Source organism: Phodopus roborovskii, unplaced genomic scaffold (assembly GCF_943737965.1).
Source record: "Phodopus roborovskii unplaced genomic scaffold, PHOROB, whole genome shotgun sequence".
NCBI lineage: Eukaryota > Metazoa > Chordata > Mammalia > Rodentia > Cricetidae > Phodopus > Phodopus roborovskii.
The window spans coordinates 15,425,084-15,439,149 of NW_026126447.1; the positions used below are offsets into that span (position 1 = coordinate 15,425,084).

General features: G+C 39.5%; 1 protein-coding gene across 1 annotated transcript in view; it reads right to left on the bottom strand.

Annotated features, from left to right (window-relative positions):
- The window catches only part of Mpdz (multiple PDZ domain crumbs cell polarity complex component), a 144,939-nt gene that overhangs the window by 14,328 nt on the left and 116,545 nt on the right, over positions 1-14,066 (bottom strand). The window contains exons 30-36 of the mRNA XM_051188103.1: positions 13,487-13,683; positions 12,331-12,422; positions 11,961-12,051; positions 9,202-9,282; positions 3,144-3,236; positions 2,972-3,046; positions 1,200-1,365 (exon numbers count right to left, since the gene is read on the bottom strand). Of these exons, the coding sequence (XP_051044060.1) occupies positions 1,200-1,365; positions 2,972-3,046; positions 3,144-3,236; positions 9,202-9,282; positions 11,961-12,051; positions 12,331-12,422; positions 13,487-13,683 (795 nt within the window). The remainder of the gene's footprint in view (positions 1-1,199; positions 1,366-2,971; positions 3,047-3,143; positions 3,237-9,201; positions 9,283-11,960; positions 12,052-12,330; positions 12,423-13,486; positions 13,684-14,066) is intronic.

The following is a 14,066-nucleotide window of genomic DNA, read 5'->3' on the forward strand; positions in this document are numbered from 1 at the left end:
ACTTTTAATCACCCAGGGAAGAGTGGGGTTAGCAGAGCCACTCTTTTTGAGTAGTGTGTAATGCAGACAAGATGTTCTCTTTCCAGGAAATCAGAAACAGACTATGCTCTTCCTCCAGAATTGGTACAAACAGGTGTATTATATTTTAATTTATGCTAAGTTTTCATTGAATGTTTCATATTTTATATGCAGTTCTATTTAGGATGCAATATTAAATGAGAAAATCTTCATTGAATAAATTTCCCAGTCCTTCTAACACACGATTACTGTTATCAGAGATATCTTACTTTAAGACTTTTTAATAGGTGTATTACAAATGCTTCCAGTCCTTTTTTCATTAACAAGCTGTCACATGAATGGAATATATCAGTTTATATTATAGGTCAAAAACATTTCTCCCTTGCCTATCTACCACAGAAAAGGTAATGTTCAAATCATTTCTAAATGATTCTTTAGAGAGTTTAGAGTTATTTATTATTTTATTATCCATGAGCATTCCTTTTAAAAAAGCAAGTCAAATTTTGTTTTGTTTTGAGACAGGCTTTCTCTGTGCAGTTCTGACTGTCCAGGAACTTAGTCTGTATACTAGGCTGAACTTGAGAGACCCACCTACTTCTGCCTTCTGAGTGCTGGGACTGAATGAAGGCTCTGTATACTAAGTTGTGATTTAGTGCTACAAGAAGTCTCATCAGTAACTCATCTGACAAGAGCTCTATTTCCCTGAGCTCCCAACTTGGATCTATCCCATACACAGCAATGGCCAGGACTTTAAGCTTTAGTGTAATAGCAGCAAGTACTGATCCTAGTTATGAATCAGGATCATTTTGTATCCACTTCATGTATCTGGAAACTGAAGATAACACTCCTTTCCCATTCTACCAGAAGTTACAAAATGACATGTCTGATTCTGTATGTGAATATCTGTAATTTCATGTACCCTTAGCAAAAACTTGTGTTCAAAGAAGACAGGAAAGCAGGCACCACAGTGGCTTCCTATGGTATCACAGTTGTGTAACCTATACACACAGGTCCACTGCCCAGGGACCCCTTTCTTCAGTTAGTCCCTCTTTAAACCTGTCAGTCACTGAAGATGCTTTGACATTAATGCCCTTCAAACTTCCCTGTGGGCAGGCCTGTTTTAAAGGAAGACCCTCTATGAGGTTGCCCTGTGTGCAGGACTCTCAAGAGTCAGTCCTTACTTGGGATGGAGTCTGGGTCTAGAGCTGGGACTGCAGGAGACTGGGAACTGTCTTTCCTTTCTTCACTGGCTGCAGAAGCTGCTGAAGGAACAGCCTGGCAAGCTGGATTCTCAGCTCGAACAGTCAGTTTTACAGTTGCTTTTGGTGTCTTCAGAAGACTGATAAACTGGCCAGATATTCATGTGAAAGAGAACAAAATTCAAAGACAAATGAGTAAACATATACAATTAAGTCACCAGAGTTACTGGAATCTCTTCTGTGTATTTGTGTGTGTATGCATGTGTACATGTCTGTGTGTGCATAAGTACATATGTGTGGGCATGTCGAAGTCGTAGGGTTTATCACTTGTGTGAGGATACTGGGCTGGATGTTCAATGAGCCACAGAGACTCTCTGGTTTCTGCTTCTTCTTCAGAGGATTATAAAAGCTGATATATCACTATGCTAGCTTTATATTTCTCTTTCTCCTACTCCTTCCCTTCCTCCTTCTTCCAATATGGGTTCTGAGTATCCAATTCAGGTTCCTTATGTGTAGATTTATTCATTTATTTATTACTTGGTATGTGTGTGTATGCATGTATATGTATATGCAGGTGCCTGTGGAGTCCACAAGAGGGTGTCAGATCTTTTGGAGTGGAGTTGAAGGCAGCTGGAAGCTACCTGATATAGGTGCTAGGAACATAACTTAGTTCTGAGGGAAGCATTCTTTACCACTGAACCCTGGCTCCAGCCCCAAAGATTCAGATCCTAAGACACAACATTGGCTGAACTAGCTCCCAAGACCCAGTGTTGCTGTGCTCTAACTCATCTGTTATCAAGAAAAAAGAGACAAATGATTTCCTGTGGTTCCCGGAGAGGCCAAAAAGAAATCCCCCTCTAGTCCTTTAACTGTCCAATGAGATTACACATATGGTTACTTTCTACTCTCCTTCTAGAATAGCTTTGCCAAGATTCTTCTTTATGTTAGTATTTTGGGGGAGTGGCTTTCAGCTTGTTACATATCTAATCAAGCTTCTCCATTTCCCTAGATCCCTACAATGTTTATTACAAAGAAAGCATTTTGCCTACTCTCTGGTTCTACATGGGATCTGAAGCAGCTTCCACCCACCAGTTTTGACAAACACACTGATAAGCACATGCTAAAGGCAGGGCAGCAAACTAAGCAAAAGTAAAGTCAAGACAAGTGCAAATCAAAATCAGATTTATAGGTTAATGGACTGAAGTAAAGCTTTAGTATTAAAACTGAAAGATTTTAAGCTTCTTGGTGGCCAAAATAGAAAGGGATTCTACCCTAGAAGGGGTTAAGTGGAAGAATATCACATCCACAGGAAAACAACGCTTTTTTTCTGGCACTTATATACAAATAGCATCACTCAGACTTCAGTTATAAAGAGCTGCTAAACACCAACAAATATCAAGCATGTAATGGCTACATCTTCAAATCCATTTAATAACAATATATATGACAGCTACCTAAGGCTAAATATTCATAAGGAAAATATGCCCTTATTCTCAACATGAAGTAATCTACTGTTCAATGGTCTCAGATTTCTCAAAAGAAAGGAGACAACACTTACCAAAACTAACAGTGAATACATCAGGCAGAATCACAACATCATCTCAATTAGATAATAGAAAACAATTGGGAGGCCTGAGAACCCTCTTTTGGAAATAATCCATTTCACGTATCTACCCAGGCTTAATACTTATCCCCCCACTTTAGCCAGGCCAAAGGATGGGTTGGCAGTGCCACTGCCTTTATTGCAAAAATACCTTCTCAACAGGACACCCAACAACAACTTCATCATCTACAGCCAAGATCCGATCTCCAGCTTTAAGACGTCCATCCTATGGAGAAAGTGGAAGATCAGAGTAAGCATTCTCAGAGCAGTTCCCCCCACGCCTTCCACTATTTATCAGCAGCAAGAACATTAACTAGTGTCACCTTGGCTGCTCCTCCGTGCTCAGTTAGACTCTTGATGGCTACTCCATTGAGTGTGTCTTCCTCACTGATAGCGATACCCAGACCTCCTTGATCCTAGAGGAGGAAATGAAGACCAGTCAAGAAAATTGAAGTGATTTATATTACTCAAATGTAAAGATTAGGAGTCTTGATGACCCAGCACACCATCAGCCCAAAGGCTCTGTTCCTTTTAGGCACAACCCTCAGAGTCATTTCTCAAGAAGAGGCTCTGTTTGCTACAGAATGAGCATGCTTGATTCTGTGAGTAAATCACAAAATGGCCAAGGCTTCAGAGCCAACACATCAAACACATGGGTCTGTTGTTTTTCAACATTAAAAAAAAATCAGTAACAGGGGTTTTTATCTTCCTTTCTGATTACTTCAATAAAATTAAAACTGAATGTTGAGCTTTTGGGCTAGCCTGAGCTAGTCACTTTTTGCATTATAGCTTTCATATAGTGGAATTTCGCACAAAGTCAGAGAGAGAAAAGGCATCTTGTATGGTCTCTCAGAAGAATACACCTGGAGCCACACTTACTATCAGAAAGTAGGTTACTGGCTTTGAATCTACCTTACAACTAGGTATATCATATGATATCTTAATGTTCCTATCTAAGGAGGGAAAAAAATCTGTTTTCTCATCTAAAACTTTAAATGATAGTAGCACTTTATACTTAGTCAGAGAAGGACTTTACGAATATGGGGAAGGGGTGCTACTTATCTCATACACATTCTCATCTTACCCTAGGTAATAATGAATCATTTTCATTAGTATACCTAACTCCTCCAGGGACCAAAAATCTTCTTTGATTAAGCCTGATGGAATTAATTTTTTCTTTTTCCTTTTTTTTTGTTACTTTTTTGCTTGTGTTTTTTGTTCTTGTTTGCAATGAATTTTAAAGGAATAATAAGCCAAACATTAGCATATATATTATGCCCTAAACCCACTGAGGGCACTACAAAAATAAGTACATGTACTGTAGATAAATGGTATCAGAGAAGCAGGCTGAAACTCTGAGAGTAGGATGTGTGTATTTTCCTACCTAACTGTTAACTTTCCCCCACTTGCTTCTGCCATGGTTTATGAGGTCCCTCCTCAGCAGGAGAAGACATTAAAACACTGTCTTGAGCTAGTTCATAAATGGCGACATGCATGACTCTGGAGAAGTCATACAGACACATAGTTAGAAAACTGTCAACAAGAATTGCAGGCGAGACTGAACTGAGCAAACTACTGTTATGATCAGAAGGTGGATGGTTTTCTAAAATTCAGAAGAAAGCCCTGACATTTTCTTTGAGGATTTCCATGGACACAGGGGAACATACGGGAACACCAGTGATGTAGTCTCAGGTAGGAAGAGAGCAGCAGTTAAAGGTTGAGGGGTAATGACAATCTTCCACTGTTGCCAAGCAATAGATGTCATAAAGAAAAAACTTTCTATTTACTATTAAATTATTTTTCCAAACAAACATATTTTGAAGTTTCTGGAGGATTAAGGGACAAAGGACTTGAGATGAGTCACTAATGTTAAAAGGCACTTGTGCCTATACTTCACTAAATTTCAGTCCCATGCCATCTAAGAATGAGGCACACACAAGCTTAGTAGGATGCACCACTCACCATTTTTGAGAAAAGACTTCCCCAAAGGAAGCAGCCAAGGGCACATTCTGTAGGCCATTCTGAATCTCACAGGTTTAAAAATCTTTATGAAAACAATTGTGGGAACATCGATCCTGACAAGTGCTTCATTGATTTCACTTAATATCAGAATAGTATTTCCAGTATGAATTTGTAAATTCCCCCTTATAGATAAGGAAAGCACCCCAAAAGAACACAGTGTCTTCAAATTTCACAATTGAAATCATGACTTCCTCTATGTCTAGCTTATTTTAAAAGATTCTTAAATATTCTCTGTGTATTCCCTTTGTCAAAAGAATACATTCCAATTCCCTGATATTTTAGTTTAGAACAAAACTTAATTGTAAATAGAAGATTTTTGTGGACAAAGTGTTGACATCTCCAAGGTTTTGTAATTTCAACATATAGCAACAATGTCAGAAAGGGAAGTCAGATAGGCATCTATGAATGAATCTTAAGAAGGGTAAAGGGCAAAAACAAAGTTATGTTACAGCATGAAGGAATATTGTTCCAGGTCTCATCCAATCCAACCATAACTGACTGGGGCAGCCTTAATTTCAGAAAACAGAAGAAAATGAGATTAAAGCATCATCTGAGATCCTTCAGGGTATGAGATAGCTTCTTGTGGACAAAACAGGCTTCTGTCTACCTTGCTACTAAGGACCAGGCAATAGAAATGCTGATTGATCTGCTTGACAATCAAAGTTGTTAAAAGCTTCTAAGCCAGGGATGAAAGTAATGCAAACAAGTGTGGAATAGTTCAACAAGGCAGGAAGAGAGAAGACCAGTGTCAGCAATGAGATATCTTTCATTCTTTCCTAACAATTATAATAATACCCAATACTTGTTTGTATGTGTGTGTGTGTGCACATGTATACCAAGTACTACATACACTATGTGTATGTATGTACTTATCACTAACTATACAGTGAGTACTATTTTTTATCCTTATTTTGGAGAGTATTATACTTAGCTTTGTTTTGGTTGCTGTGGTAAAATATTGACCAAAGCAACATGGGGAGAAAAGGGTTTATTTCACCTTACATTTCCAGGTTAACAGTCCACATTCAAGGAAAAGCAAGACAAAGCTCAAGGAAGCTACCAGGAACTGTGGAAGCCACCAAGAGCTGTGGCAGAACAATGCTTGCTGGCTTGCTTTTCATAGCTTGCTTATCACAGCTTGCTTGTTACTTTCTTATCAAGCAAGGACTACCTGTTATGAGGGGCACTGCCCACAGTGGGCTGGACTCTCTCCCATCAATTATTAATCAAGAAAAAGCATCAAAGACATGACCACAGGCCAGTTTGATGGAGGAAATTCCTTAATTGAGGTTCCTTCTTCATGGGTGTCAAATTTGACAGAAACCAACCAGCATGACTGACCACTTGTCAACTTGACCCATGAAAACACCACAATTAGACCATAATGGTTTCTTTTTCATGTAGTTTCACACTATTAAACATAATGTCATTTTGAAAATCTAGCAGTCTTTAAAACTTTCAAATCTTTGGAAGTGTAAGGTCTCTTTACAAATCTGAAATCTTTTTACTGTGGGCTCCTATGAAGTAAAAACCAACTTTTATACTTTGCTATTCCCAATAGGGAAGACCCAGGGCACAGCAACAATTAAATCAAAGTGAAACCAAACTTCTAAACAGTGTAAATAGCTCAGTGGCCCACATCTTGGGTTCACTCATGATCTTCTGGTCTCCAAAAGCCCCACCTCTCTAGCTCTGGCCCCAATAGCACATGCAGCTCATCTCCTAGGTTCAGCCCAGTCCACTATTCCATACCTCCTGCTGTCCTTGGTAGTCATCTCATAGTCCAGGTATTTTCAATACCTTGGAATTTCCATAGCAACTTAGGATCTATGTTCACCAGTGGCCTCTCCTGGTGCCAAGCTTCAGTTCCTCTCTATAAACCCTTCAATCATGGGGGTCTCCTCTCCACTGAAGCTAAGGCTGTACCTTCACAGATGGCCTCTCCTAGCCTCCCCCAATGCCAAGCTTCAGCTGCCATTTATGATCAAGCCTGTAACTTTCGTGCCATGAACATCAGTGACACAAGGGTGACTATTACACACTGCCAAGTGTGGCTGCCAGCTTCAGATGAGCCTTGGCCACTTCTAGACCACAGCTCCTGCATGATGACCTTGAAGAAATACTTCCTTGCTTCCCTGGAGATTTCTCCAGCTTTCCATATCTAAAGCTCTAAAATGTTACAGTCCTCAAAAAGACAAATAAAAACCAAAACCAAACCAAACAAAAACAAACAAACAAAACCAAAACAAAACCAACCAACAAACAAACAAAAAACCCTAGTATGGTCAGATTCATCACAGCAACACCTTGCATTTCTCATATTACTATTGATGCTAAACAACAGGATCCGGAATTATCTTGAAGACAGGCCTCAATATATTCCTGTGAGATATTACCTGGATGGGGTTAGCCACTATGCATGCCTATTAGGGATTATATGTATTAGGTTAACAGAGGTGGTGATACCCACCTTCACTGTAGATGGCACCATTCTACAGGCTGGTGTCCTAGACTGAATGTAAAGGAGACTAAACTGAGCATCAATAGAATACAGATGCAACATGACCACCTGTTTCCTCAAAGTCGTGCTGCCATGATTCACCTTGAACTGTGAGCCAAAGTAAACCAGTTTCTCCTTAAGTTACTTTGTCAGGATAATTCATCAGGAATCTTCCCTAGGTTAACAGTGCTGCCATTGCTATTAAGGGCTAAGTCTAGGGCTCTGCTCCAGATAGTCTGACTTTCAGTCTGTGCTCTAAGCTGCTATACTGTTGTGGGCCTCATTCATCTACCATGATCATTTTTTTAGCATTATTTGACACTTTTATTGTAGTATACACTAAGCATTACAAATAAAGGTCATGTGAGACATTTACCATATTTTCAACTTTTCTACAGATAAACTAATTAAACTGTAGGTACATAATTACACTACTAAACAGTGCTACTGGCATTCACAGACTTAAGACAAACTGAGTCCTGAAATCTGGACAGGAACACAGAGGACATAATCACTCTGACATGGCACTGGCAGGGGTTCTAATTAAAATGTATGAGGAAAAGCTTCTAATGACTTCTGTTCCATCTGTCTAGAGCAAAACAATCCATAACAGAAACACTTTTTTTATACCCATGATGAGACCTCACGACACCTGGGGCTGCTGTACATAACCAAGCACTCCTGAATTGGTGATAGTGTGCTGGGTTCATGACATCTGACAGCTGAGGGTGTGCCCCTTGGTCAACTATGCTCCATCGAGATTGTCCCACTGAGTGTTTGAACAGCACAAACCGGGGTGGGGTGCAGGGCGTGAAGCTGGGAGGGGCTGGGGAAGTGGTGGGAAACACTTGGAGGAGTTGGAGTGAAGTGTTTTGATACATCGGGTGCACATATGAAATTCTCAATAATTTCATAAAAAATATTATATAATAAAACACTGCAGCCACCCATCTTTTTACAAGTTTGTTTCTTTATAAAAAGAAACAGTACAGTCATATATTTTTCCACTATTCTGGCTGTGTGCTAGGAATTATGCTATTATATAAGTAATTCATTTAATCTTCGTGAATGTCTAAGACAAAAGTAGTGCTATCATCTGCAAACAATATGGGAGAAAATTAATGAAATAAAGCTTATCTGTGATGGAGCACAGACTCTTCCCAGATAGAATGATCCAGGCTCAGAGTATCAGGCCTTGGTGCCTCATGGCTAGAGGAAATGGACCACTCCTGCTACCTATGTTTGCAACATTTCCTGCATACAGCCTTCTGCCCTACCCTACTTCCTTCACCTCCTGGGCCCTTCCTTACATCCCCACGTCCCCTTGCTTTTCAGTATGAGCTGCAGCAGATGAAAACATGTTTCTTTTCAGCAAACCACTTCTGTAAAGCAGTATTTGAACCTGAAAGTCAAAACCTTTCTCAGGCAAATACTTCACTGAGTGCCAGCCTATCAGCTGAACTTCTAGTTATCCCAGTTTTATGAACTAGTTTCTTCATTACTGCATCTACTAAGCAGCATCTCAGTAAATGAATTAAGGAAAGATGGTAGATTTCATGCCTTCCAGTAACACCAAAACCAGGAAAAGCTGGGTCACAGTACAGGACCTATTAGCACAGTGATCCGCAGGCTTGACTGTGCATTGCAATCATTGGGGGGGGGGGTTTAAAGCAGAGTCCCAGGCTCACCCCAGGGCTCCTCATTCACAGGAAACTCTGGGTGTGTCCCATCACCTGCATTTCTAACAAGACTCCAGATGGTGCACACACCACTTTCTAGAGAGAAACCTTCAGGGAGCCAGTGAACAGGAACAGTGTGAGGGTTCTCATTCATTTAACTCCCAGTCAAAGAAGATGTACCTTGGGAAGCTCCAGATGGTATACATTTGTAAGTGGATTGAGATCTACAGCTGCAGCAGAAGTAGTAACACTTGGTTCCACCTGACAAAGAAAAATGACCGAAAGGTAACTTAGGTATATTTGTTACCTAACATTACATGTTATCTACTACTTCTGTTTTAATATATATCTGATGCTAGTTATGTGTATCTTATATTAAAATGCTTGGGAGGGGTGACTGAATAGTAATTGTTTTTAGAGCATAGTGTATTCGGATGGCATCATTAGTTGAAATTAAGTTTCTTCATTTCTTTAGTTTTTATCATCTTGTCTAGATAATAAAAAGTAGTTGCTCTCTTTATCATATTATGTACATTTTTCCTCTCCAGAACACAAACCAAAATTTGGACGATGAATATAGAAGATCTCATGTTTAAAGCTAACATGAAGGTGAAATACAAGAACTCTGATATCCCTGGGCACTTGTAGACACATCACGTTGATCAAATAAGAAGAGAAGACAGTCAATTTCCCTACAGACAAGGGCTCTGTGGCCTGCAAAGACCACATGTGTAAGCCTATTGTCACATGTCTGACAGAAAAGGAGCCCTGCATTGTTCTTTCTCCAGAAGTTTTGATAGGTGTTCAGAAATTATTAAGTACTTTCCTTAAAAGTCATTAAGCTATAATATTGAAGGGGCACAGTTGGTGCAATATGAAAATACATGTTTGCCATCTATAACTTTGTAGCATACCCATATTAGGTCCCAGGAGGAAGTAGCTTCATGCAGACTATGATTTCTTTCTCTCTTATATATGTAAATAAGCCTTCTTCTCAAACATTCCTTGAAGGGAGAACGAAGCCTACCCTTACCTTCTGCCACTGGTAACCCCATGGCTCCTCTAATGGCAAGCTCTTCTGTCTCTGCTGTCTTATTGTTCTTAGGCACAAATCCCAAGATGTCTCAGTTCAAACAAAAACTACTACTTTGTCCTCTACCTCTTGTTTTCTTTTTTGTTGTTATTTGCTTTCCCATCACAACCTGGCTGTAGATCCAAGGGGCCTCTCTTACTACCTTGTTCTTGGCCTTCTCTGCAGCATCTCAGGCTGTGGGATCCACTTTGCTCTCCTCTACTGTTATAGAAGGGCCTTTTCCTCTTTGTAATTTTTTTTTTAACCTTCTGCACATTGCACAGGCTGCCCTTCGCTATCTTCTCTCCTAATGTTCTTTGTAAGCCAGTATTTTCAGCCCCCAGGGCAAACAAATGCAATATGCTCTGTGGGGAGTTGTTGTCTCTAAACACCACACAATGTATCTAAATGTATACTTTAGCAGGCTTCCCAACCTGTAGACTGGTCAATGGCTCAAGAAGAAAAAGCCACAGTCCCAGTAAAAGCATAGGTAGTTTAGAAACATTCCTGTATACCACTCCCCAATAGATAGCCTGAGATAGCCAATGGGGTGGTTATGAAAAGTATTCTACATAGGTTTACAGTTAGTGAAATATGATAAATGGAGGAAAGCCTTGTACTTCCTTCTATTTTAATCACTCTTTGATTCTTTATCCAAACCATCAAATTAGTCAAGAAGTGTTCAATGAATGAAAATTTCCCAACTCTTTTTCACAAGTACATCTATGTAGGAGTGAATATTACTAGACTGGGTCTAAAACCTCTAATGGGAATTCTTCTTCTTTCCTTATTGTACTATGGGTGTTCATTGTATTTTCTCCTGAATTGCTTCTGTTTCTGTAATTCCTTAAATTCCATTTCTATGCCCTGAAATGCCTGATAATAGATTTTGAAAATATAACTATCATTCATTTATGAAGAGGGCATAAGGGCCTCATGCTCACAGAAAAGCACCAGAGAAACCAGGAATTCTGAACATGCAGGCTTTTCTCTTCAACAGAAAAGAACCATCAAGCCTGTTTTATGCCCAAGAAAGCTCAGAGTAGATTTTGTTAATATCCTGGTAATCTGTACTATTTGGAGGGCCTGCTCACATCTGAATCACCCAGATGATATGGTTTATCTCAAATTCTTCCTCCCTACAACTTTATCTTGAGACTTCGTTCTCATTCAATAAAATCCATCTTTAAGGGAGATGTCACATGTACTTTTTAGCCTAGTGACCTCTATTCTATCTTCTTCTGAGACTATACCAGATCCTAGGCCCTTAAGCTAAGCTATATAACCTACTTCATGGTAGAAGTCACATATACTTTGCAAAAGAGTCTTGATGTAGTCACACCACAAGCTTTATTGTGCACATGATATTGAGATAACTGTCACTGGAAAACTCTTTTCCAAAATTGTACTGTACTTAAATATGACTAAAATAAACTGGCTGGGGTCAGACCTCAGAAGTTAGAACCAGTCCAGCTAACTAAGTCGTGTTATACGCAGTTTCCTTCTTGCCTTGCACGGTTCCATTCTCTCCAGCAGTGTAAAATTTCATGGACCCCAACACATTTTAAATAGAATTTTTATGATGATGGAAGTTGAAATGGATGGCTTTCTCAGTGTCCCCTAATCCTCCACCATATTCTCCACATGTAACTTCTCCAGAGCAGAGCAGACCACTCTTTTCCTCTTACCACTGCATATGCAGGCTCTTCAGGTGACCTTTGTGAAAGTAGTGTGCTATTTGGTGGTAGTATCTTGAACATTAGCATTATAGCTATCTTTGAATCCCTGTAATGATCTACAATGGTTAGACGAATTAATAATGTGTATCAATCAAATTTTCCTAGAGAATCAAATACATTACAGATACCTCCTTATTTTGAGGACTTTCTGAAGTAGAAGGCAGAGGGTCTGCTGCATTTCCAGGACATACAGCCATCTGGCTCACTGCATCTTCATTTCTAAAAGAACACAAGAATGTATCAGTTCATCATACCATGACATTCCCATCTCTATCTTGAAGAGTCATAATGATTATTAGGAACAAATTATCTAACCCCAAAGTCTTAGCATTATATGTGTGTGTGTGTGTGTGTGTGTGTGTGTGTGTGTGTATGTAGTGTGTGTATGTGTGTATTTACATATGTATGTATGTATATGTATGTATGTTTTATTTCACTGAAAATAATTCAGAGGTGAAATGTTAATCAAGCATTTAGCACACCAGAGAAAATCCTCACCTGATAAAAATTATTTTTACTTTAGATGGAGCACATTTAATGATTGATGAAGCATTCTGATGACTTCTGCCATACAATATCTGGCCATTGATCTGTAAGAAATAGGCATCATTAGTTGAAACTAAGTTTCTTCATTTCTTTAGTTTTTGTCATCTTGTCTAGATAATAAAAAGTGAGTTTATCATATTATGATACATTTATCATATTATGTACATTTATCATATTATGTACATTTTTCCTCTCCAGAACACAAACCAAAATTTGGACGATGAATATAGAAGATCTCATGTTTGAAGCTAACATGAAGGTGACATACAAGAACTCTGATATCCCTGGGCACTTGTAGACACATCACGTTGATCAAATAAGAAGAGAAGACAGTCAAATTCCCTACAGACAAGGGCTCTGTGGCCTGCAAAGACCACATGTGTAAGCTTACTGTCACATCTCTCAGTTGGTCTTAAGAAGCATATCCTGGAAAACAGGGTATTGAAATTCATGCCAGGGAGGCTCAGGGCACAGCAGCAGACTGTCTATAAGTAGCACAGAAGTGAATGTGCCAGCCGAGGCATCCAGTCATTGAGCCATGGACAGAACTGGTCCAGACAGCAGAGATACACGAACACATGGAAAAGCACTGAGGCAGTGTGGAGTCATGCAGACCCGCCCAAGGAAAGACAAAGTATAAACATTATACAGTATGACCTGTAGACCTATTTTGCTTGGCAGGTTTAGTTACTGCTTGCATTAGCTTTGGCCTCATCTCACCTCACCCCTAATACTTGTTTCATTAGTGATTCAACCTCCAGAATGTTTAGTGGGTCAGCATCATTACTGGTATTTCAAAAACTACCAATAAAAAATAAAGCAAAGGCACAAAAATGTTTTTGAAGTGTGATTTTTATTACTATCTTGGGGCAAAAACTCTTTCTGGTGCTGCAGAGTCAAGAACTTTAATGTGAGTTAATGGGACACAAACTATGCTGTAGAGATTTGGTGTGGAGTCAAATTTGCTGTACTGCATCCATTTTATTAGGCAGTGGATGATTTGGCTAAGTTAGTCACTACACAATGTCTGGGTGACTTTCTGGAAACTGATGTTTTCACTGTACCGATGAAGCCAAGAGCAAATTCAAAACTGTCTACCAACACCTACCTCTAGAAGTTCATCAGCAACCTGTAGTCGGCCATCTCTTCCTGCTGCTCCAGTGGGATCAATCCCCACTATAAACACACTCATCCTGGTTCGGTCTTTATTCCCAGCAAGACTTAGACCCAAACCGCCTTGGCCTTTCTCTAGTTCAATCATGTGGAGCTGGCCTGAGAGGGATCCATAACGCTCTTGGATATTTTCTCCATGTAACAATAAATGCATTTACAGTTAATTCACAGCCAAATGCTTTACTATAAAAGCTTATTTAGATTTATGTACCTTAAGGGACATTATTTGTTTCAACATGATTTCTTGGCAGTTAAAAGTTAGACAGACTGGCTGCCTGGACATTAGGTTTGTTTTTCCAGAATAACCAAGAGCAGAGAGATTTCCTTGTATTGAGGGTGTACAAAGCATAATGTCAGACTAGCCAGTTCATGCTGGGGGCTACATTAAACTGTTCACCTTGGTGGTGTTAGCTCCAAGAGAAGTGACTGAACTATATAACCTCTCAGAAGACTATGATTAGACCAAAACATCAACTTCTCACTTGGAGAAAGGAGCAGAGCTAAAGTACTCAGAA